This window comes from Ischnura elegans, chromosome 11, assembly GCF_921293095.1.
Source record: "Ischnura elegans chromosome 11, ioIscEleg1.1, whole genome shotgun sequence".
In the NCBI taxonomy this organism is placed as follows: Eukaryota; Metazoa; Arthropoda; class Insecta; order Odonata; family Coenagrionidae; genus Ischnura; species Ischnura elegans.
The window spans coordinates 40,947,596-40,973,827 of NC_060256.1; the positions used below are offsets into that span (position 1 = coordinate 40,947,596).

The 26,232-nt window shown below is 36.5% G+C and overlaps 1 protein-coding gene across 2 annotated transcripts in view; it reads left to right on the forward strand.

The window, feature by feature from the left end:
* The window catches only part of LOC124168479 (proteasome activator complex subunit 4A-like), a 61,570-nt gene that overhangs the window by 30,819 nt on the left and 4,519 nt on the right, over nt 1-26,232 (forward strand). For both annotated transcript variants that reach the window (XM_046546759.1, XM_046546760.1), the window contains exons 18-31: nt 4,734-4,862; nt 4,951-5,142; nt 5,255-5,442; nt 6,414-6,543; nt 7,457-7,734; nt 11,499-11,694; nt 12,544-12,658; nt 12,756-12,898; nt 13,444-13,532; nt 16,709-16,840; nt 16,954-17,282; nt 18,068-18,273; nt 20,045-20,155; nt 24,784-24,903. In XM_046546759.1, the coding sequence (XP_046402715.1) occupies nt 4,734-4,862; nt 4,951-5,142; nt 5,255-5,442; nt 6,414-6,543; nt 7,457-7,734; nt 11,499-11,694; nt 12,544-12,658; nt 12,756-12,898; nt 13,444-13,532; nt 16,709-16,840; nt 16,954-17,282; nt 18,068-18,273; nt 20,045-20,155; nt 24,784-24,903 (2,358 nt within the window). The remainder of the gene's footprint in view (nt 1-4,733; nt 4,863-4,950; nt 5,143-5,254; nt 5,443-6,413; nt 6,544-7,456; nt 7,735-11,498; nt 11,695-12,543; nt 12,659-12,755; nt 12,899-13,443; nt 13,533-16,708; nt 16,841-16,953; nt 17,283-18,067; nt 18,274-20,044; nt 20,156-24,783; nt 24,904-26,232) is intronic.

Here is a 26,232-nt window from a genome sequence, read left to right on the forward strand (position 1 = left end):
AGTACACCTATCTGAATATCAAACATTGTAACATTCAAGATGTACCTTATGAAGGAGTTACAGTGGAACCTCTATCTATTGTTTTTCATGGGGATGGACAAAGAAAAACGGTGAATGCGGGAATGTTTGGCTGGGTTGCTTATGTTACAGGAAACGCAGGAATTTTTTTTGCGAGTGATTATGATATTCATTACAGGATTCAAACAAGATTTTAGCCGAATACAGAAATATTAGTACTGCATCGAAACACTTTGGTCATATTGTTGATTCGCCTAATATCTCTTTCAAATGTCGTAAAGGAACACGCCACCTCGCTAAAAAATGTTTGTACTCCACTCGGCATTTGCACTGCTATTATGGATTTCTGTCTGATATAAAAATTCTTATACATCAAACGCCATTTAAATACAGGTATTTACGAGAGCAATATGTATAGTGTGCCTAAAACAACCGCTTTTGCCGGCGAAGTGATTGGTTGTGAGATCGATCACAAAGGCCAAAAATAGTTTATTATTTGAAAATTTCCTTTCTAATAAATATATTTTTAATATAATTGAGGCAATGCGTAAAGCGTGAACAATGTTATGTCGTCAGCGGCACGGTCACCTGATCCTCGGCTTCATCCCACTTCTTTTTACATGATAGCTCGCTCCACCCCTACCCCGAACGTCATGTGCTAGCGGACAGCCCGAGGCGTTCTGCAATATCCACGCACTTCTAGCTCGGATTCTTTTCTTCATCTTCAATGATTTTGAGCCCATATTTTAAAGTTCCTACTTGTTCCTTCGGAAGGGCCATGATCAGAAGATAAATAAAAATAAAACTAATAAAAATGAAACCGGACTTGATTAAACCCACACGGATAACACTCGCTGGCTTGAAGTCAACACATCCTGGAAAGTACGGAACTACTTGTACGAGGTGAAGTTCGGAACTGATGCTATCGCGTACGGCGTACGCAGAGCATACTGCAGTGGGTGAAGCATGACCATATGACTGCGCCATTAATTATTTTTGTCCTTCAGAGAAGGGAACTTACCCACTCATTGCTAAGTAGGGTAGCGCCAGATGAGCTGATGAATTCGGATTACTAGTGGGGAGAAATAAAGTATCCGGAGAAGATTTACCTTCGTCAGTTACTCTGACAAGTGAGACTTAAAGTATAACTCGAAAGTATACTCTCGCTGCCTCATCTCATTGTTTCATATCTGATGACCTTAACCATGATGTGGCCTTTGTTATGGAAGTGCAACGCCACCTGATAGAATTTTTAAAGAGAACTTCGCCGATGATCCAAGAAGTTCAGTACTTCACAGATGGATGTGCTGGGCAATATAAAAACTGCAAGTCTTTTTTATATTTGTGCCATCATTATAATGACTATGGCATTAATGCAACCTGGTCTTTTTTTTCCACGAGCCATGGGAAGTCTTCTTGTGATGGTATAGGTGGTACAATTAAACGAATGGCGAGGAAAGCCAGCCTGCAATGCCCAATGGCACAGCAAATAACAAACAGCAGCGGGATATATGAATTTTGTAGAGATAATGTGAAAAACATCAACATCCATTACATTAAGTCTAGTGATGTGGCTTGGTCACGTAGTAAACTTCTTGAAAGATCCACCAAGGCAAAAACAATTACAGGTACAAGAAACTTCCATCATTTTGTGCCTTTATCGGATAGAAAAGTCGCTGCAAAGTTCACTAGCCTGGATGATGAGTACAGCATTATATTTGATTTTTGTTCCGTAACAGTGGATTTCCCAGATAATTTGGTTGTTGGTTCATATGCAGCTTGTATTTACAGCATGCAGTGGTACATTGGAGTAGTGGAAGCTCTCAACCATGAAGAAAGTGATATTTCAGTTAAATTCATGACGCCTAAAGGACCCTCACCTTCATTCTCTTGGCCTGAGAGAGATGATGTTTGCTGTGTGCCACTAGGACACATATTGTGTGTGCTTAATTCTCCTGCAACTACAAGCTCTGGGAGGTCATACTACTTCTTGAGGGAGGAAGTGGACCACATTCAAAAAAAATATATAGACTTTGTGAAAAACACTAAGACATCTTAGAATGTGATCAGTCAGTTAAAAAGAGGAGGCTCACTTTCAAATCAATTGGTAAGGTTGTTTATTTAATTGTACTGTTTCTACCTAAATTTCCAATGATATAGAATCACTAAATGAAACATTGAAAATAAGCATAGAATCACTAAATGAAACATTGAAAATAAGCATTAGTGTGAAGTACCTGAAAGATTTCTCAATTCAAATGATTTGATGACGGTTCCCTTTGACATTCAATAATGTACATTCCTGTGATGTCAATACATCTGGATATGAAATGTATCTGGTCTTTGGACTAAGATTAAAAGGAATGTAGAATGTGTCTACCATGGCTCATGCAGTTTTTTTTTAATTACAACTCCCTCTACTCAAATAGCCCTGATAGCATGAAATTAGCAGTATGTGGGGGAGTACATTGACATGACTGCTTATGTGTTTCCTACTGTAAGAGCCAGTAGCATACACTATAGTGAGATAATGCATGCTCCAATATTTTTTAATCAAGAGTATAAACTTATCTCTCCTCTAAATTGTGTAATTTCTATGTGCCTTGAAAAAAATGCCATTTTTTCCCGTGACCATGAATGAGAATTTTTTTTTACTAAAAGGAACGCCGGACTCATGATTTTTTTTCATCAGGATCTTTGCTCATACATTAATGATTATTTTAAACTGAACCATGAGTCTGTATTCGCATGGCCTTTCCCTGTGGATGCTCACAATCAAAAATGGTACAAGCGAGATTTTTTTTTAAACTTTATTTTTTTTGCAGCTGACTTACTTCATGCAGTGAATTTTTAATGACAATCGTGGGATCATTATGGACTCCTTAGCTTTAGAAAAAAAAATCATGTCTTTTCATCTCACAGGAATGGAGTTATGGATGAAAATAAAAATCACCATGCGTTGCACGTTGCGGCAATTTAGGGGTCATGCTCGAATTTCAATTACTCATATTTCATTAACAATTGACAATTGGAGGCTAAAATTGCACACAATCTCTAATCATACCATGATGTTTGACCATGGCAAGTTTCATGGAAATCCGAGTCGGTGGGTGTCATGGCCTGGTTGATTTGAAATGGAATGACCCATATATAACCAATAGTTTAAACAAAAAATGCAGTTAAACATTTACGGGTCTAATATATTCCCTTAGAAATATATTCAAGTAGTAGAGGTAGGCTAGTGGTTATGGTGATGGACTCCTATCCCGAGATTCTAGGTTCGATTCTCACATGTGACATTTTTTATTCATACTTTGTTTACTTTTCATTTTACAAAATCATCATTATTTCCATGATTTAGCTATCTACGAATCACCCTACATATTGGGTTATATAACCAATAGTTTAAACAAAAAATGCAGTTAAACATTTACGGGTCTAATATATTCCCTTAGAAATATATTCAAGTAGTAGAGGTAGGCTAGTGGTTATGGTGATGGACTCCTATCCCGAGATTCTAGGTTCGATTCTCACATGTGATATTTTTTATTAATTCTTTGTTTACTTTTCATTTTACAAAATCATCATTATTTCCATGATTTTCATTGAGAATTTTTTTTCTGTGTGGAAATCTTTTTCTGCAGTGCAGCAGCTTCAGTTGTTTTCCCATTTTTTCTCATGGAAGTCTGGTTTCAATTACGTTATTTCCCTGTCATAAAACAAAGCATTTGTACATTGCACATTTACGTGGTCACAGAACCCCATGGTGATTCGACGACAGCTCCTGATGGATTACATCACTACTAAGTTTGATATGAGACCTGGTTTTTGAACACTCCCCCTGTGAGATTTGTCTTGGAAGAAGATTTCATGGTGGTCTAACTGGTAGGATACCTGACCTGCAATTGGGAGATTTGAGTTTGAATCCTGGCTAAGCCAAATGATTTTTTAATGGCAAAGTTCATCCTTGGTGTGAATACATATTGTGTTGTTTACTAAAATTTTAGTGGATAGTAAAGAATTATAAGAGCTTTCCCTTGGATTGATTGGTTTTTATTACTAGTATTTTACTCTTAGCGGTCACAAATTGATAAGTCAACTATTGTGTTGTGAGCATGTATTGTATTATATTGTGTGCAAAGAACATCATTTTTACCTTTTTTTTCTCAAATGATTGGGTGTAATATTCCATGTGTTGCTTCATGCCCAGTGAGTCATTTTTGACACATGACACAGTTCTGAACTTCAGATTATTTTTGAGTATCTAGGACCATTTGCATTAAGTGAAAATGAAAATTCAGAAATACCTATTCCATTAGAAGATGTCTACCTCAAAGTTGCTGCACTGATAGTGAATGCTTATAACTTTTTATATACCATTGTTAATTCCTTAATATGGTGCTACAGTTAAAAAAGGAAATTCAGGAAAAGTTAATTTTATTTTATTTGCCACGATCCAATATCTGAAGAATATATCTTTAGACCATTCTTATATTGCTGGTAATTTGACACTTATAGGTTCTTTGAAGTAATTCTGCATCTTGCTACTGTAGGAAAATAGTGGTAACATTTTGCATTCTAATTCATTCTGTCGTTGAAATTTTTGTACTTACAGTTAAAACATGTCTTAATTTGAATTTTAATTTTTAAGAACATTTTGGCGAATACCCTGGCATAAGGAACATTATGATTAAAATGTTTATATTTGCTTTCAGGTAAGATGCCGAGCACAGAGTGTGCTGGCTACTTCTTTGCAGTACTTTTCTTACTCTTACACTATCATCATGCCAGAACTGCTGAAAATATTGAAGGAAGATTCCAATGTCAACCATGAAAGATTCAAGGTAAATATTGTTGCTAGTGTTATAAATTGGGACGCATTGTTGCTAAAGACTCGTATGTTTTATGTTCATTATTTATTTCTTTATTCAGGGTGCACTTTATGTCCTTCTGGGACCAAAACTACAACCCCTTCTGACTAAACACAACTGGGAAATGATAATAGAGTTGTGGCCAACTATTATTCAAATGCAACCCTCGGAAAAGCTTTCAGTGGTTAAATTGGTGGATTCCATCGAAGACACCATGCATAAGCATTTTCTAACCATTACAATAGAATTGGAGGTAGGAAATATTTAATTGTGTGTTAAGATGTGAAGTTTGGAGTTATGCTGTGAAGTGTAGTGTCTAATTTCTAAAAAATCGTTTTAATTTAATCTTTTAAAAAATCTGATAGATTCCTGATAGCTGTGTGGAGGCTGCAAAGAAATTATGGGAGTATGCACCCCTCCCATTAGATGCCAAGCCTGGGACGGACATAGTTCAGGCAGCAAAGCAGGAGTTGGAGTTGAGGGGTAAAAAGAATCTGGAGTTGTATTTTGGAGTAATAGGAAAATTATTGGATATAATAGAGAATACAAATTTGTAAGTATTATCATTTCTTTATTCCTGTAAAGAACTTTTTTCTAGTTCTTTTTTCATTTTGGAACTCTTTAGGTTTATCTGAACAAAATTTTCTGGATGTCTTCATAAACTGTTGATTGTTAAATTAATCTAGGAAAGTTCTATGTCCAGCCTAATGAGGCCTTGGTTGGTAAAGTAGTCCTGGACATTATTGATCTGAAATAAATATCTCTGGTGACCATTTGAGATCGCTGTGGTCACATAGTTATTAGGACTAGTTTTATTTCTATTTTATGTTAATTTATGATATAATTATATATATGTATTGAGTTATTGGAAGGAAATCATGACTCGAGAGGGTCCATATAAAATAAATATCTAATCTAAATGGGGCTCAGTGAAAAACTTGTCTCAAAATTTATAAAAAATAAAAACATATACATATTTAGTTATGGCTCATAATTTGTATTATGAGTTATATTGATTAATTAGAAGATAAATAAATTATTCACCTCTCAGGAAGGCACTGCAAAATATGTATTCAGGTATAGCCTTGCCATCTGGTGGCTATGTTTGATTGAAGCATCGTAATTGATTATATAGGGAATTTTTAAAGAGTTGTTGATATTGCTCGTATAAAAAATACAGAAACTGACCATGGCCTTGAGTATTTTTCAGAATATTTTGGGTTTTGATGCCAAATTCAAATACTTATCTTCTCTCCATGGTGGTTCCAAAGTATGTAGTGTCTTTATGCGATCATTTCTGAATACCAGTTCAGTACGACAAGAACCAGCAGTACCGAGAACTAGGTACTGAAACCTGCCCATCACTATGTAGTTAAAACCACAAAGAATTTTGATGTCACAAAAATTTGCATTCCATGAAAATTAAGGACCCTTATCCACCAGTAAAAGTAGCTTATTAATAATCTACCTATGTTTATGGGGGATTGAGTTTATTGCCATGAAACATTCTTTCTATTTGCATAGGCATTGGCGCTACCATTCTCTTGCTGTGAACTTTCTACGTGATTTGGTGCATCCTTCTGTTTCCTATCCTGCCAGGGCTGTGAAATTTTTTTTATCTCTCCTTATTCATGATTCTATTGAATTGAGGAAGGTGAGTTGAAAATAGGTGCACTTAAATGACATTTGATGGTATCGTTTTAATAATTTGTAGCAGTAATTGTGTCATAATGTTTCATTTTATGTAAAATATTAAAACAATGAAATGACCAATGCTTTCATAAATGGTTGCCTTAAAGTTCTTTTTTTTTTCATTTTAAACTGCTTGTATCCAAGCTTTTACATTACATTATAGATGTTTCTAGGTTTGTTATGGAGTAGGGTTAAAAAGATCCTTAATCTAATAAAACTTTATTTTAATCCAGTGATGTGTAGAAATTACTGGAAATGATCTACGAGTACAATAGAGTGGTAATTATCATTCTTTGTGTCTTTTGTATTTTGTTTGTTTTAATTTTATTACTGAATCTTATCAATTCTCTCTTAGTTAATAATTATGTAAATGCTTAAAATTATAAATTTATGAATGGAGTTAGTTGCATTTTACATGCTTTTGGAAAAGTAAAATTGCTTTTACCTCCACTGCCGATGAAATAAATTATCGGAGTAAGCAAAAAAATATTTGCAGCTATGAGTGTTGTTTGAACAGCCGTTAAAATTGAGAAACTACTTAAATAATGGCTAGTCCATTAGGGCTTTATAACGAAAAATGATTTTTTTAATAACATTTATCAGCTAAATTTGACAAATCTGTTAAGTTTGAACTTTTGGATGTATTTTGGCTCTTTCATCTTAAATAATGCTGTTATTTTGCGCTAATCTTAATAGACTTAGATTTAATAAGTGCTAACTACGTACTTCTTTCTCATTGGATTGAGGAAATGTAACTATGAAAGTGATATCATACTTCATTATGTGATCTGGAAAATTAAATGATTGTTATTGATGGAATGTATAGTTGTTTGTCCTAATCCACATCATCCTAAAAAATGTTATTCTCACTTTAGGTTGCCATTAGGGCGGTGGTATTTTGCTTGCGGCAAGCTAAGAGGAAACACACCAAGGTAGTTGTGAATCCTATGAACTTTGTTGAGAAAAATGCCAAGAAGGTAGAAGGTGATGCAGTAGTGTGGCCCGGGGATCGGCCAGACAATGAATGGGTCCAGTATGGCAGTGGTTGGAGCTTGAAGGGTGAGGCACGTCGCAGAATCCCAACCTCATCCTCTGAATGGGATTCAACTGCTTTTGCTCACAAAACATACTCAGGATTCTACTGTTGGCCCAAGTGAGTATTAAAACTGTGATGGAGGGGCTGGTTTTGTTGGAAAATGGTTTTTGTAAAACTTTTCTGGGCATTTATTCTGGGTAGATAACTTGAGTTTACAAAGCTTAGTAAATCTCACTACAGTTGTTTTATCTTCTCATAGCTGGCTTATATAAGCTTTTGATAACCTTTGGCAACAAAATTAATGCCCAGTGCTCTAAAACAGTTGATGTCTTCAATGGTGGTCAGTATTTTGGAGAGAGATGTTATCACCATCAACAGGGTTCGAACAAGGATAGGGCTGGAAATTGTTATCCCAGGCCTGATAACATTGAGATAGTTCTTTCTTCATAACACTGGCCAGTATAGGAGGCAGCAACTAATGTGAAGTTTCAGAAAATCTCTAATCCCTAGATTGAATTGATAGTGCTTTGAAATAATATCCAATCACATGTTCCTGGGTTTTAATGGCTTTGCCTTAGTGTGGTGTTGTTGTGGTGTGTCTGCGGAGACACAGCTAGCTGCAGTACCAATACATGCAATTTTTAATTTAGATCTTTTTTTTGCAGTCTGAATGTGTGATCATTTGAGAACCCTTAAATTTTATAGGGCAGGTCAATAAGTTCTCACATAAAAATTGAAAAGACCTATTGGACCAATTCATTTAAATTTGTTAAGATGGCTAATTCTGTTTAGCTCCAAGCTCATAGCCCAGTTTTCTGTTATATTTTAAAATTACTTGTAACATTCTAGGAAATATATTTGTTTGGAATTATTGTTTATTATCTTTGGAATAAATTTATTTTTTGAACGCCATGAGCAGATGTCGAGGACTGAAAGTTTCGAGGCTTGCTTTGCACCCAAGGAAGTTATATTTTAAAAATCCAGTCTCAAAAATAGCAAGTGGGACAATATTCAGAGAAGATTAGTACTTGTATTGACCCTCAGAAGCAGGTGTACTGTGAATGTCTATTTTTTTTGTTTTTGAAGATAAATTTCACTTTTTACAAAAGTTAATAATCACCTCCTATGTAGAAGCTATTTGAATTTTTGACAATACCAATAGCCTCTTTTTTTAAAGTGAGTTAAAAGTAAAAAATTTCATTTGTTATTTGATGTGCCTGATAAAAATAAATGTGCATCAGTGTCTATTTCAGTTTGACACTCAACACCCTTCTGACATTCATCTAGCAACACACACATCTTACACACTTAAGTGGCAAATGAAATAGCAGCAGAAATGCACTAATAGCCTATAATTGCCCTTCTTGAGAAAATCATTAGCCAAGTAAATTTGGGAATGGTCCTGTTTATAGCCAAAACTTTGCATTAGGGATGTGAGAGTAGCACTTTTTGATCTTGAGTCGAGTATCCAGTCCAGTTGAAAACTACTTGCAAGTACTGAGTTGAGTATGATAATTTCTGGACTGGGCAATACAACAATGCATGATCCAATATATTTTCATTTTTCCAATGCCGTTATGAATTTTATATTCTAAATGCTTAGCTTGATGTGAAAAGGAAAAGATAATGAGGAATGTTGATGGTGATTGAGTCAGAATTTGGAAATAAATGAACATGAATGTGCCTTAAACAGTTCCATTGGCACAATTGAAATTAATTATCTGCTAGTAATAAGTCCAAAATTTAAGTAATATACTCGTATTTATCCAAACTGCTGGGAAGAGCCCAGAGTAAAGGCATTTGCATTGTAATAAAAATTACATACTAACAAGGGGAGACCATGTACCTTGCTCCGCCTTTTTTAGTGCCGTATTTTTTATGGCCTTCGGAATGGTGAACACATCTCTGAACTAGTTGTGGTTCCGTTGAATGGGCCTTAGTTTGGCTGTAATTAATAAATTTTCATGCAGTATTTTTTACAAGCCGTATATAGTTTTAAAATTTCGCACCACTCAGCAGACACGTCAGGTGGGGTAGTGGTAGGGTACGTGATTCCCACCCAGGGGCCCAGGGTTCAGGGCTTCGTCATGGCAGTTTATTTTGTCTTCATTGTGATCATATGGCATCAAGTTTTTCATTAATTTTAATTGCAAAAAGCATAGACATGAGACTATTTTTATCGTCATAATGGCGTTTAGGTATTTAAGCAGTGTCATTTCAAACACGGAGATACGACGACTTCACTAGCAAGGGTTGGTGTGCACTAAAATATTAACTTTTGCTTTTCTTTTGCTGATCAACTTCCACATTAAAAATGAAAACTACTCTTGCGAGAGCACATACCATTAAATGATCGTGGCGAGCAACAATATGCGTACAGACATAATTAATTAGAACACAAAACTAATATAAAATGCCATATTTCTCAAACACTTGTAATTCACTTTACTCCAAAGGGAGTTTACTTACACAGTACCTATGTGCTACAAGAACCATTCCGAAATACAATTTTAATTAACAAATAGGATGAAATAAAATTTGATAACCCTGGACCGGGCGTGCTGGCGTATAAAATATGTCAATCTTGCCTCAATATACGGCTTGTGAAAAATACTGCATGAAAATTAATTAATTACAGCCAAACTAAGGCCCATTCAATGGAACCACTACTAGTTCAGGAATGTGTTCACCGTTCCGAAGGCCATAAAAAATACGGCATTGAAAAAGGCAGAGCAAGGTACGTGGTCTCCCCTATTAAGTAACTGAATCATGCAGTATTTGATCCTTTCAAATTCTCATGAAGAAAAATCAATTGTTCTACATGTTCAGGCAGTGAGTTTTGACATCTCAATGTTAAAGTATTACTGCCGGCAGGTAATTACCTAGTGGTGCACACTTTCGTGGCTTCACTAGTAAGTACATATACATACTTACTTGCCAAAGTGCAAGATTCGGGAACTTTGAGTATTCTAATTAAAAATTATATCAAATATTTTTATGGATCCTGAATATTCATGGAATTTAAGTGGAAAAAGGGAACGAACTATAGAAGTTAGCTTTAGCTTTGTACAGCAAAAAAAATTCTGTATTTCTCACGTTGTTTAATCAACCGTAGCAACTCTTGTTTTTTAAGTTCAAGAAAGAAACTAAACGCAACAATGGAATAACCGAAAAGTAACGTTGGATGTAAGCGGTAATCAAAAAGGCTATCAGATTGTGACAATGGGAAACACATCGAGCACCAGGAAAAACCGTCATTGTCAGCGAAAACCTTCAAGTTACATATTTTTTTTCTTTCAGAAAACTTAACAATGTGTTACGTATTCTCTGAGAGTTTGAGTAAAGAGAGTTGGGAAGGGTGCGTGAGTATCACATAAGAAAGTATGAGCGATGCAGCAGTCCACTCCAATAACTCCGAATATGCCAACAGGTCAGAAAACGATCAGCTGCCGCGGCTGACGAAAAGGTATTCGGCAACCACGTCAAGAACTATAGTGTATACACAAAGTTAAAACTCCCAGGTATTAGAATGACTTATCGACTTCAAAAACGATATTATTACATAAGTTTCATGATAGTGCTTCCTGTCGTCAGATAGCTGGTCATACTGACCTCAACAGCTCTGTAACCGCAACTACTGGACTCGACTGAGCATTTGTTATGCTACTGGAAACACTCAAATCGAGTACCAATTACTCGACTCGGATCTTCGAGTACTTGCACGTCCCTACTTTGCATCATACAGATCAAATTCAATTGATTGGGTAATTTTATTCAACTTGCGATAATACTATGAGAGAGTTTAGTGAATATTTTTATGTGATGTATCATGGTATTTCATAAGTAACTTATTAATGCATATTTAATTCCATTTTCTTTAGGGAGTTGAAAGTATATGCTCCATATAGTTCCCAGCCAAATCTAGACCGAAGTGAAGAAGAAATGACTCCAGAGGAGAGAGAAATTTACAAGTTTTTCACATGCAAAGAAAATGTAGATAAGCTGGTTGATTATTTATCCCTCGAGGAGAAGAAAGGGAAGGATAAATTCAATGGTTTGCGGTTTATAATGTTTAAGGTTAGATTGCTTTTAATTTATAATTTGCTATAAATATATTGATCAGTGTTGCCTGCATGACATGTTCAGTGTTAATTTTGTATGTGATTTTAGTGTGCATAGAAAATTTTCTCTAACTAAATATATGTATCTGTTATTATTATAAGTTGCCATAAGAAGTCCATATTGTTTTGTGCAACAATTACTTGGCTTTTTTTGGTTTTATGGTTAATTTATTGATTACGTATTGATGAACCATAATTTTCTGTATTGAAAACAATTTTGCAGTGAATGTGAGTAAGGCAAGTAAATTTTGGAAATTTCATTTTCCCTTAACAGCATTTTTCATTCAATTCTTTCTGTGAGCTAGTTAAAGACCAAAATTTAGGCTCTCCTTATAAGTAAGAAACTTTTAAATATTTACAGTAATTAATTGTGAAATTTATGATAAAAAATTATAAATATCCTGAAATTTCTTGGAAATCACTGTTTTTTGCCTCCCTGAATAGATTTAAGAGGTAATGGTACTGATTTCACATGTATCATATTGCCCTATTGGAAAGTGGCAAAAAGAAAGAAGTATCTCTGGAAGCCATCATATTTACATGAAAGAACAGTAGACATGTACTAGGCAAATATAGAAAACTAAAAAAAAAGATAGGACATGTAAATTGGTTATGAAATAGCCAAAAATGGAGTTAGTAGAGTAAAATATTTCTTCTATTATATCACAATTTTGTTACTTCACAAATTATAAGAAAAGATAGGCAGAAAGTAGATGGGAATATATTTAAAAAATCAATTAATTTGGTTGCTTGCTCACATGGAATTAGTATAATTATTTGTCTAATATTTTTGAATATTTGACAGGGCTTGTTCAGAAACCATGGATATTCTGTTTTGGAACTATTTAAACCTCATCTTGTTCGGCTTGTTGCTGAGAAGCAGGAGAGTAACCAAAGATGTGCTGCTGAGATAATTGCCGGCAAGTTGTTTTTTTTTCCATGATGCTTTACATTTCTTTTATTTATTATCATATTATTTCTTTGGCTTTAATTTATGACTCCTTGTGTTAAATGCAGGTCTTGCTCGAGGGAGTAAACATTGGCCTTTTGAGAAAGTTGTTTCTCTGTGGGAATTCCTTGGACCAGTCATTAGAACGGCCCTAACAAACCTCACGGTGGAATCAAATGGTGACTGGGGGGTCTGTTTTGCCACCGCCTTGGTAAGTAGTGAGACACTATTAGCCATTACTGCCTATATTACCGTGCTGTTAATGTAATAGAATCCCATGTTTGCACTCTCAAATTTTACTTTCTCCCATTTTTTGCTTATTTTTTTAACTCCTGTTGATTTTAGTTTTTCCATACATAATAAATGCTTTACGAATGCTAAACCGTTATCAGTTTTCCCCATGTTTTACATTTTTTTGAATACTTTTAAGTCCAAAAAATTCTACTTTTTTATTCCATGTTGCTTGATTTTTTTTTAATTTTAATAATTCTGTAAAAAGTAATCTAAAGTATAATTGTGTGTTATTATTATAAAATGGGAAATAGGAATGCAAGAATTTTTTTCACTCATGGTGCTCAAGACCTGATAGTAAAGCCAAAGAGATTTTTGGAGACTATAATTAAAGAAATGCAAATTATTATGATAGGTGTCAGGCTTTGGTGCTTGGAATACCTCTCGTTATGAATCTGAGTATTACACATTTCATTCACTACATGCTATTTGGGTCACAGAGATAATGATTTTCCTTTCATTTAGGAAAGCAGAGATCCTAATCGTTTACATTGGCTGCTGGAAATTCTCATGGAAGATCCTCTCAGGGAAGATGCATCTTTTCTGGATTGTGGGTAAGGTGATTAGTTTATTACAGTAACAACAGTTTTAATAATTTTGTTATGAAGGCTTCTGCAGTAATTAATCAGTCATCTTTTATTTGGCTTTTTCCCATATTGGTCTATTTTTGGTGTGCAGCAGTTACCCTGGATTCCAGCTGGCATCATCAGATCTTGAATGATTTGGGATAAATGTTCCCTTAAATAGCTATAGTTGGATACATCCTAATAGGCTGTGTAGCTTTAGATTAGGGTTAGACTTAAATAGTTATAAGTGCCATTTGAAATTGGAGGGAGGTATAACTGACTCTTATATACAGTGCAACCTCGATATAACGACACCCCATGGTGCACTAATAAACACTCGCTATAGCGAATTGTCGCTTTACCGGAGGTGGAGCAAATAATAGCCAATATACCTATTGCGAACTGATATACAGGAACAGGAGTGGTGCGGCGACAGATAAACATCTGTCCGATAAACGTAAGCATAAATCCAGACGAAAGGCGATGTTTTTTTGCATCACTAAATTTCCTTATTCAAACAACGACTAACTATTCAAACAATTAATAAGCGCCGCACTGAATAAAAATCATGGAATGCATTGTTTCGTCAATCATTATGCCAATGCACAACCGACGAAGCCATTTTTCTATGCACTTAATTATGTAGTTCATTTACGTGATCATTCTATTATTTTGGTATTTTCCACTGAAAATTCAAAAATTAACTGATAAAACAGTATCGCGGTTATTTAATGCCTCAAATGTTTTAATTGGCGTATGTTTATTGTTTCTGTACGTTAAGCGGCAGTGAAGTGAAATAACGCATTACATTTGTTTCTACAGGCGAAAACGGTGGAAGGTTGTATAAAGTTCCCGCCTTGGAAGACTTTTTCTATCAGATAATGTAATATCTACATCATATACGGTAAAAAGTTTGCTAAGCTTGAAAAATGATGTGATTAAAATTGCCGTTGTTGAAAAAAAGTTTCTTTTTGAGTGTTACGCTCGCGACGAATTTGAAATAATACACCGAGTTGACCACGACACTGCAAACGAGAGTTAGTTGTTCTGTGAGTTCTTCCAGCGGCCACCAGGGGATGCTCGGCTACCCACGTGACAAAAGAGAGCGCCAGTACGACTCCAACCACTGACGCGAATAGTTCACCCTTGTAAATCCGCAACGGAGAATAAATGCGTCCATCCGGACAATTCACGCTGAGTATGATTGCTTCGTACATACTACATCATCGCTAAGGCGCACTACCTACCTTTAGAGGTATCATTGCAAGAAATACCTCATACTGCAAGGGTTTTGTCGGGGAGTTGTGTGTAAAAAAGTTCCGTTTCGTCTATGTTATATGACGCGGGGAATACTTCTAAAGATACTTATGATCGGAGTCCTTTCTTCCACGACTTCGGGTTTACACCGGAGGCATCACCAGCAATTATGAGGGGAGATAACGCTTTGGTGCTTCGCAGTAGTATAATCAACCTTCTGCACTCTTAAAATTCTCAATTCGCAATCTATCCCTGAAATATTCCGCTTTAGGCTTGGGCGTAGCCCCTTTCTCAGAAGTTCCCGCAGATTTGAATGGGCAAAACCACCCGAACAAAGCTCCTTATAACTATTCATCGTCTGCATTCCTTGGGCGCTTCTGTTTTTTTTTATTTTGCAGAGCGAATAGGAAGATAAATTAATTTCGACACTCTTATATTACTCCTTTATTTTTATTTTCCCGCTTAGACGTGTTTGGTGTTTTTTTGGCCATGGTGACTGCCATCAAATGCTTTCTATTCACGCAACTCACGGACGTGCGGGTATGCTGCCGACTGCTTTCTGCCGCCCGAGGAACAAAAGAAGATGAAGCATTCGCGAATGCTAATGCCACAATATTTTCACCAAAATTAACTACTTATTTATCGAACGACAGTTTACCACATAAATTTGAGACTGAGCACTCCATTAACTTCATTTCTAACAGATCGCTAACAATTACAGAGGCTAAGGAGTCTTGATGAAAGTCTTCCGGCGGTGAAACCCTCGCTATGGCGAGAGCCAGCACCAAAAGGGTGTCGTAAAAACGAATTTTTTAACACGCTTATTATAGGGTCAATTGACGGTGCATCGACTATGTCTCGTTATAGCGGGAGTGTCGCTATAGCCCGTACTCGCTTTAACGAGGTTCCACTGTAGAAGTGTTTCAGTATTTCATCTACCTTAATTGCTTCCCTAATCAGTTAAGGGAAGTAGATTAAGTCCCTGGTATTAATCTTAGTGCCAATAAAATTTATTAATTGTCTGGGTTTTGACCTACTCTGCAACTGCAGATAGGTGAAAATTTTTCTTGTTGATTACCCTTCAATGCTCATTAATTCTGCATTTCTGGGATTTAGATGTTTGTTTGATGTATGATTTTGCACCGTTGCTCATAATTTCATACACTCCTTTACAAACTCCTTCATTCTTGTCAAGACATCATACTCGGCAAGAATTCTTTCCATCTTCTGTGAAATTCCGTGTGAAAGAAGAACCTAAAAATTTTCTTGAATGTGATGGCTCAACTTAATGAATTTTGATCTTTCAATAGTTATAGAAATATCGTCTGAATTTTAAAGGTAACAAATAAATTTTGAATGTAAACATTTTTTCATTTTCATGACATTTTGGCAGTGGGTAGCAAGAGAAGGTGAGGAGAGGGTTAAGAAATTGGTGTAGAGAACATTCATTTGTTATCCAAAGGGTGGTTTATTAACGATCTCATTGCTGTGCTGTATTTGAATCATCTTCATTGTTAGTGCACAGGTCAATTCTCAGTTCCAGGAAGGTCATTACAAAATGTTTCCGTATCACTTCATGTGTGTTTAACAATTTGTGCTTGAATTTTGCCTCATTTTCTTTAAATACTGTCTGTGTGAAATGTGTGGATATTTTTAAAGCATAAAAGGATATTTTAGAGCATAATATATGCATGCATATTGGGTAACAAATGCATTTGCCCTCCTAAACCTCCCGATTTTAATATCTTAGCATATTGGGCCCCGTGAATGAAAAGTTTGACTTATTTTGTGGAATACTGTGTCTGGCTGATTGAAATGTATAGTTTTTATGTTAACTAACATAATTTTAAAATAATTACACAGATGAAGCTTAATTAAAAGATTTTACCCTTTCTTTTTTGTTTCAGGAGGCTGTATACACTACAAGGTGCATTGAACCAGCAACAATGGAGGGTAGCTGAATTATTTCATAGGCTTCTTATATATCTGTATCCTTATTTAACGCATCCTTTTCAAAATGTTAGAGAAAGGCTAGGAAGGTGAGTACTCATATAATTATCAAATTTTAATGAAAAATGATACTCTGTTTGAACTGTTTCATTTTGGATGACCATTTAGTCTAATTCACATTTCTGTTTCCCCGTTCTTCTAGTATGTTAACGAACATATTTCAACCAGATGTTGTGTTTGGAAAAGGTAACCGTACCCGTTCTCCTCACATAGAAGATTTTGTGTCTGAAGTAATGCCAAAGTTGACTTTGTTGAATGATGTTATTGTGGAACACTCAGCTATGCCAAGAACAGCAAATCACTTTTCACAAAAGTCACCGTCAGAGCTGGCCTCTGAAGTGACTGAGTGCAGTGTAGGTGTGGTTGGTGAGACTACTCACATGTTGAAGAAGGTACGAGTCAGCAACAAGAATGGAAACTCATCTCCTAAGGACCCAGAAAAGGAAGCAGCTATCCGCCTCCTGAAAACTGGTTTGTCTATTTACTTTTTGTCAGTGTACATATAGGGAAATCATCAAATATAATAGTGATATTTTTTAGCCTTTTCAATGATGGCATGTTAATTTGGATATTTGTTTCTCATTATTTATAAAAAAAGACTACCAATACTCGTGCTACATTTTCAGGGCTTAAGAATTTTTTATAAATGAAGGTGTGTTACTGAGAATGTTTCAACCTTTCACTGAACTTGAAATTTTAATAATTCAGTAGATTTTTTTAATGTTGGCACATCTGTGAAACTAACATGAGATATACATCATCCAGTGCATAAATTCCATGGAGGAAAAATTGTTTTTCTTGATGGCACATTAAATGTTTGACAGCCTACTTCAGTGGTGGCCATAGCTGTGGGACTGTTTCCTCTTATGCGTGCAAGCATGCTGTCTTGTGGTATTGTACTTCTGGCTGCATAAATATTCCACCTTGTCCACTCAAACAAACAAAACTTAGTGGAGGAAGAAGGTGCCTTAGTATTTCAAGTGGTTGTTGAACACCTGGCACAAACTTTGGAGATGCGGTTCAATCCTGATCAAAGATTATTTTTCCTTTGTGGAATTTTAAGAGCATTCATTTAATCATTGATTTGTTTACTAGCTGGTGGCTTAAAAATGTGCACTGCTGGCTGGGAGCTCTGTTTCATAGGGAAATATTTTTGGTGGTGTGTTTGCTAGGGTTCTGTTTGACTTTTTGGCTTTATGACATACTTTAAGGAATTATCAGAATCTTATGTGGTTATTTCTCTTACATTCCTCAAGTCTGCAAATGGATCACTGGTTGCTCCAATAGAGCAGTTTATGGGGCCAGAAGTGAGTTCTATTTCTTCTTTCCTCTCATATGCCAAATGGAGAGTTATGATGTCGATGAAGATCTCGTCGCAACATGCACAGTGACTTTGGCTCACCTCAGTCACTCTCTGATTCTGCCTGCAATGGTTCCAGTGGCTCTCTCATCAATACGTCAGGTATTTGTCGAGATTGATAACTAGCTGTCTTTCAAATAAGAGAATTTGAATAGTAATTATTAAGGGTTAGTTTGTTAGGTTTCTTGGTTCACCCCGTTGTTTTCCATATGAATGATAGAATAGTTATCGAGGATAATTTAATTTTTAAATCTTTAATTGTCATTCTCTTCAGACATCAAATAGCAGCAGATATCCTTAAAATAATATGACTTCTGATAGGACTCTGTATGCTGTAAAATAGAATGCTTGATATCTGTAATGGTATATCTTCTTAGAATGTTGTTCTACAGTGAAAGAAAATGCAGGCTCACCAATCAGAGAAATATTTCTTTGGTCCATTCAGGGTCCCTATGTAGAGATAAACCTTGGAATGGATCAAAGAAATGATCTTTTGGTAAACTGCATAAAAAATATTGAGCTTCCTCATTTGATAAGGGCAAGTAAATATTGGACTAATATTAGACCACCCATTGCAATTGGTGGTGATGGAGCCCTACCCTCTCCTCAACTCATTAACATCTTCCCAGCATACCATTTCAGTAGGTGCCCTTTGAGAAAATATTTTTGCTCTTATATCGCCATAAGCAATAGATACAAAGAAGCTACAACTTACAATGGTGCATGCACTTCAGTGGTGCTGAGAAGTTGCTTTCTGAGTCGTGAGTTCCCTTATCCTTCGTACTTTTTGCCTCTTCTCAGAATAAACTAGTTGAGGTTACAGATCAGCTTAAAATTACACAAATTGACTGATTGTATGATAAATATTTATCCCTCCAAAAGATTGTTCCAGTGGTGGCTTGTAACTATGTAATCGCCCTTTATGATAGTTCTGATTGCCTTGTGATGTTTTCATTTACAGGAAAAGGAAGCTTTCTCAGTAATGGAAAGCCTATGCCTATCACTGAACTATACCTAATAATAATCATGTAAGCCAATCATAATTACGTTGTTCCTTGAGCTGTTACTCTAAGGCAGCGGTTCCCAACCTTTTTCGCCCCATACACTCTACATGTATGTAACTAATATTTTACCCCCAAAAATATAACGTGCACATCTTATTATATAATTTCACTATGGGTAGGTGACACTTTTAACTATAAAAAATTGTATAAATAGATCCCATATAATATGTACATATTTCTTGGGTAAGACTTCATTTTTCACTATTTTAAACTTTAGATTTTTGATAGCCCATTTTAATTACTGAGATGGAACGACACACCCCTGTTGCCTGACTACGGCACACCACTGCCGGCCTCGGTGGCGCCAGGGTAAAGTCCCCTGCCAACACCACTGCCAACTACCAACCTAGAGGTCGCGGGTTCGAATCCTGCCTGGGTGGTTTGACCACCATCCAGGGCATGGATGTATGTGATTGTCAAACAAGTTAATTGTAAGAGAGGACTATCTAGTCCTAAATTTGCTTGTGAAATAAAGACGAAATTAAGGAAAGTAGGGTCGCCATTACCGATTATTTCAGAGTACCCTGATTTGGCGCATACCTCTTAGTGGATGGAAAAAGTATTATGGTACACTTCACATCCTCTTCCAATTGAATGCCATGCCAATTAATTATTTATATTAAACTATGGATTCTTTTGTCTTCTGCAATGCTGTGTGTATGGTAAAATGTTCATTACTTGTACACAACAAATATTTCTATGTAGGGTTTGCAAATACTTAAATGAAGGCAGATACAAATAAAATTGATTTCAAGCAGTGATTTGCCTCTTGTTAAAAAAGCTAAAGTTATATTTTTCTATCTTTGTAGGTAGCTCAGTGTTCCTCGTGGTGGGCAAGATCAACTGTCTTAGACTACTTGCAAGTATTAGTGTTTCACAACATGGCAACTGTTATGAGTGAGGATAGTTGGGTACAAGAGGTGAGTTGTGTTAAATGTTTGGATAGGATTTTCATTGCTCAGTGGGTTCACACTTTTGCTTGCTTTTTCCCTTTGTTTGATTGCTACCTTCTTTTAGTTTGTTTTCATATTTTGGACACTCTGATTCCACTCTCCCTAATATTCACTATACTTAATCTTATGCATTTAAAGCTGATATACCGTATAAGCACCTGTAAGACACGCAACCCTATTTTTAGCATCAGAGCTAAATAAAAAATATTTTCTGCATTTTGTTTATCCTATTGCATGGTGTTGCAGTTGTGTGCTTGGACTTTCGACAGTTATCAAAATTTCCACTGACAATGCTAAAAATTTATGCGTCATTTTTCAGCTAAATTCACACAATATGTATGGCGCTCGGAGGTAAGTAGGTATTCACTTGTAGTCTTAACCTTATGACGCTTACTAGGGATGGTTGGATCGGATACTTCAGATCCAAATATCCATGGATAATGCCCTTCACCTAATAATTCGGATCCAAATTCACTGAAGTAATTGAATCTGAATCCAAAATTTTAATCAATGCTGTCGTAAATGCAGCATCCCATAAGAGGATGTAGAAAGAGTTCTGACTTCTGATCCTTTCTTTGCATATGCCGTTGCACTGTGATGCTTGTCCTACTCACGAACAATTTTGTTTAAAAGTTCTCGTAGGAGTATTACAATAGAATTTCAGCCATGGAAAATTGTAAGGCAAAACACGGCAGGCACATAGTGTGAATCAACCCAAAAGATTGAACAAATCTCATTGCCAAAAGATAATAACCACGGCGTGGATTTCATGAAACCACCCTCGGCCCTTCATCAGCCCAAGCCTCTTACGGTTTTCTTCTTTCCGAGACCACACCGACCATAAATTATCATCTTCGAAGGAAAATGTCAAGAAATGGGAACAATGGAAAAGTGTTTCATCCTTATCCCATCTCGCCGAATGACCTTTTTTGGTCTAACTGCTTCAATTCTCACAGTTTTAGGAGGCCAGTGATTGGAGGTGTGGCCAATTTTTGGAGTTGAGTGATCTACTGAGCCCAAAGATATTTCGATAGTTTTCAGCAATTGTATGACATGCACGAGGTTCAAAAAAGAATGAGACCTAACACGTCACATATGGGACAGCTTTTAAGTTTTTTAAGTTCTGATTGATTGACACAAAGCTTTATAGTTACAACTAGGCTACTAATATTAAACATAGTCAAACAGCACAATTTCGGAAGAAACAAGCATAGCATGAGCATATTCAATCTAGACAAGACAGACTGGAAACTTTAGGCAATGCAAACTGCACATATTCACAGTGTTGCACCTTCATCCCTTCACTTAGAAGGCAACGACATCACATGCAAGATCGGACGTGTTCGTCCCTTGCTCCTTTGCTCATAGCCTTGTTGCTTGGAAGACGGAGGGAGCGCACTCCTTCCCCTCTACCTCTCCTCCAGTGCTCTTCACTTACAAGCATTTCCAATTTCTTCTATCCTCCATTTAGCCCAACAATTTACACACTCGTTTGAATTTTTAAACTGCAGGTTTTAACATCAATAAAATTTCCAATTGCATTAATCCTCATGATAGTGTCTGAAGATGATTATTGAAAAATCAGGCCTGTAGTGTAATGGAAATTACTTGGCAGGACAGATGTTGATAATTAACCAGGTATTGTCCTTCAAAACTATGCGTTTCTTTAAGTTTGATATGCAATTACTATTTGCAGTATAAATGCCACGGGGTGCCCACTCGTAGCAGTAAATTTAGCTGTCCTCCGCAGCTAAAAATCTTCTGCGATCTTTTTTGTGTTAACCTCTAAGGTACTGATGCGATGTCGCGATGGTTACGAGTAAGGAGCATTGTAAAGATGCGTCACTAAGGGAGAAACTCCCCTGCCTGCCACTTGTTTTTGACCTAGGGTTTCAGATGACTGAATGTTCGATACTTAGTACGCGTCTTCAAACCGACTTGTCCAAGGATGGTAACTTTAATTAAATGAAAAATGCGTAAAGATGCTTAGTGGACTGTATTAACAATTGGAAAAGGTTCACATCACAGAATAGATGCTTCTTGGTTGTGGTCACGCCGAACACTGCCCCCTTGTCTCTGTCTCGGAGCGTGCAGCCCTCGCACTAAGTCATGTCACCTAAGGGCCGCCACCCCCGACCCCACCAAAGGCCCCTAACCCAGTCCTCCACTCATAGATCCATCATCGACCCCCACTCACCCCAACCCTAAGGTCCAAACACTGAATCATGCTGAAAACCAAGGCCACTCAGTTCCCCTTGGACTTGCCACCGGGGAAGGGGGGGGAGGGGGGGGGGGGTAAGATAATAAATTCATGTAAGAGACGTACCCCTATTTTCGGCTGCAATTTTAGGGCGTGCGTCTCTTACTTGCGTTTACTCTGTAATATCCCGTAGTTTACTTGAGGTGGCATATATTTCTGGTTTGCTCCAAAAACATTTGCAGGGTGTCTGGCAACCTAGAAAACTGGGAATACTTAGGGAAATTTGATGCCCTGGAAAACTGAGGGAATTATTCCTTTTTTCGGAAGAAGTCCTGGAAATTGCATGGTGGCCAATTTACTCCAAGGCAGAGAGTGCTTAGAACAGTAGACTCTTGTGATTATGAAGTTCACGGACCGAAAAACCAGAGGTTCGTAATAACAAAGGTCGTATAAGCGTTTCTTTTAGGAATCTTTAGTCCATAAAGCTATGCAAGGCAATGAGAAGTGCGGTTGTCCTGCACAATGCACTGCATTAGAATTTTATGTGAACTCACTATCGTGACGAACTGATCTAGATGCAGCCGGAGCCGAAAAAAATTGGTGTTCGCGGAAAGGAAGAACGGGCCAAATGCTAAACAGTTCCTGACTTCATCTCTGATTAAGTGATACTTTGTTCAGATTATGCCCAAAGTGCGAGATCCTTTACGCCAAACGTCGTATCGGCCAACTCGAAAGGTGCCAAATTTGAAATTTTGCACACGGTTGAACTTTTCCAATTTTCGTATCTCTGAAAGTTCGTAAATCATATATTCGTAAGAAGAGGACTTACTTCACGTCCAATTTACAAGCGGTAATGAGTGGGTTACCATGATTCCATAGGAACGAAGCTCTCATATGATGATTGCATGCATACTGAAGTATCTCCTTCTGAAGAAAGAACTATAATTGACACTCTTGCGCACAGTGCATGAGGAGAACTTAAACGTAGCACAATTATTACTACGTAAAGTAGTTTATATCCACCTAAATGCCATTGCTTGTTTTTGGAACTTCATTATAAAGTTCTTTTTGTAGCCAGTGTGACCAGGACTGAGGTTATTTGGTAATAACGTTTCTTTTACCATAGATTGGATAGGCTGTTTCGTCAGGACCAACAGTTTGCTTCGTTATAACGAGAACTTGGTAATAAGGTTGTTCGTAATAACGAGAGTCTACTGTATCCCTCTGTTTGGCTTAGAGCAGCACTGGGTTCACCATACATTTTAGTCTTCTTGTAGCCGTGTGCTTGTTTGCTGTCTTTATCACACTTCCACGCAAAATCCTATCCAGCCTAATTGGATGCGAGTTCTACTTACCGGAAATGCATTGATGTTTGCTTGAAGTAATTTTTTTATCATTTAAATTGAATATAATTTAGTTAAACATTTTCTGGACCTTTGCAATGCCATCAGGTTATATTTTCTAGGTGATCCTTGCAATTTCTTGGTGCAGTAAGTGACCCAGATTACTGTGCATAAGTCAGAAGTGGTGACATTTTTCTCTGCATTAATCTGTTTTTGTAAACCAAGAATTACTGTTTTTGGTTTGTAAGAGCAGAATGAAAAACATGGTTTGACATCGAAGTATAAAGAATCATCAGGTTGAGTTCTGAAATGCATTTGCTCAAAATAATTTTTTAATTATTTTATATAATATAACTTATTTTGAATATTTTGTCGGTTATGCATATAAAATTGTTATGTTAAAACCTTGAATTAGTTTTTTAGGTAAAACATATTTCTATAAATTCTATATAGTCATTGAAGAAAAATCAAAAAATTGTGGAAAATTTGTAAAAAATGTGCAAAATGTAAATTCTGAAAACCCGCCTGGTGGAACTCTTGGAAACCAATTTCACTTCATTGCTTTGAAAAACTTGGCAAAAGAATTTCACTGTCTTAGTCTCAACTCATTGCAGTGAAAACATGCATATGATGGATGGGTGCATTGTGGACCAAGGCCTTAGTTGTCTTTCAGGAACCTTGAAGTCTTGGAATAAGCAAACCCAAAAATTCTATGGCACCTTTGAAGTCCTTTTTTTTTAATGTAGCCCATCTGGAGTTTGAAAGTAAAGTTCTGTAATGACTAGCCCATATCCCCATCTCCCTTGCCACCCAACTCTGCATTCCCCATGTTATAATTGAGGCCAACAGGATTTCCTATCCCACGAAAGAAGAGTGTATTTTGCTGGCACTGTAGTTCTAATGCGGCAGGTGAATTAATTCTGACTATGTAGTTCTAATAATTAAATGGAAGGTTCTGCTGCAAGTGACAATTGGTCCTAATTTTCATGATTGTAGATTAAATTTTTGGATGAAATAACATTGTGGACTTATCATATTCAAACACTTTTCAGGTTACAAATTTGGTACTGGAGCCTTTGGAGGATGAGCGAGTTGAAGTCCGTGAGAAAGCTGCCCAAGTGCTTGGTGGATTACTCCACTGTGGTTTTGTGGCTTCAAAAGAAAATTTACTGGTTAGTTAGTTTTCAGAACTTTTTAAGTAGACATTTTGTTTAACTTATAATCAAGGGGATGATGAATTAGTGATAATTATCAATTATTATTTATTTTTATTTTAAATATTCAATGTCATGGATTCACATATTGTGTTCCTGGATGCATTATGTTGTGTGGACACATGACTAATTTTAATTTAGATGGATCATGGAGGAAAAATATAATAGTTGTGAATGAGAAATTACTCTTTGTTCTTGATGATCCTCTGTTGCCATTACTATACAGCACATTTTTGCCTTGTACAAAGATATCAGGATAAAATAAGCATGATACTTATGCTTACCTGACAGAAGTCCCCTTTTTTCTATTTGCATAGTATTTGTATTCATTGAGTGTTTTTGTGGTACAGCACACTCCCGATTATCCGGGCTAATGATGGGGATAGACTGCATGAATATTCGGAAAACACGGATAACCCGAACTTTCACTTTAATGACTTGTAATGTTCATAATTTACGTAAAACAAACAATATATTATTATTCATGCAGTTATTCTGTTATTTTGGAGTGCTTCCCGGACTCATTGAGAGCTTCCTTTGCCAGTTCGCGATCTTTTTAGCGGCAATAACATGGTTGTTCTCGTAGTGTTAATGCTCCATTTAAGGCCTGGTTTCAAAAACCACACATCCTTGGCTTTGTGATCACGGATACAGAAAAGTGGTTCGCACAAATGCTTCAAAACCACTGCTCAACGTCGAGAAGTACACTTTTAAGCACCACACCACGTAGTTGCCTCTCACACAAGTTGCCCAGGTGGCAACTGCTGCGGGATGTGCATCCGTGATCACAGAGCACGGTCTTGCGCTGCGAGGCTTGGAAAACAGGAACGCAGTGCTCCCGTGAATGCAGCTAGTCCGCGATCGCTTCCGTTTTACGAAGAGGATACTAGTGATAATTTTAAGCCTGGTGTATCCTAGCATTAATGCAGTAATTCCGGTGATTTTGCGTCCAATTTTATTTTTTTATAAAGATCGCAGAAAATATTGAGCGAGAGTAAAAATCATGCGCGGATAATCCGCAACACGGGTATACCGCAGCCGGATTAATCGGGAGTCTGCTGATGATTTGTTTATTGAAGGCTCTTTTAGAGCCAAAATGGATTTTTGATACATGTTGCAACTAACACAAGTGAGACGGTATGGGCACTCTTTTTCTGAAAATTAAGTTTTTTGTTGTTGTGTCCATGTTAGTGTATTTATTTTTTATTCATGAAATCATCATCAGTTAACAGGCGGTCCACAACTTGTTTATAAAATGCTCTCCCAGAAAAAGTGCATGTAACAGGA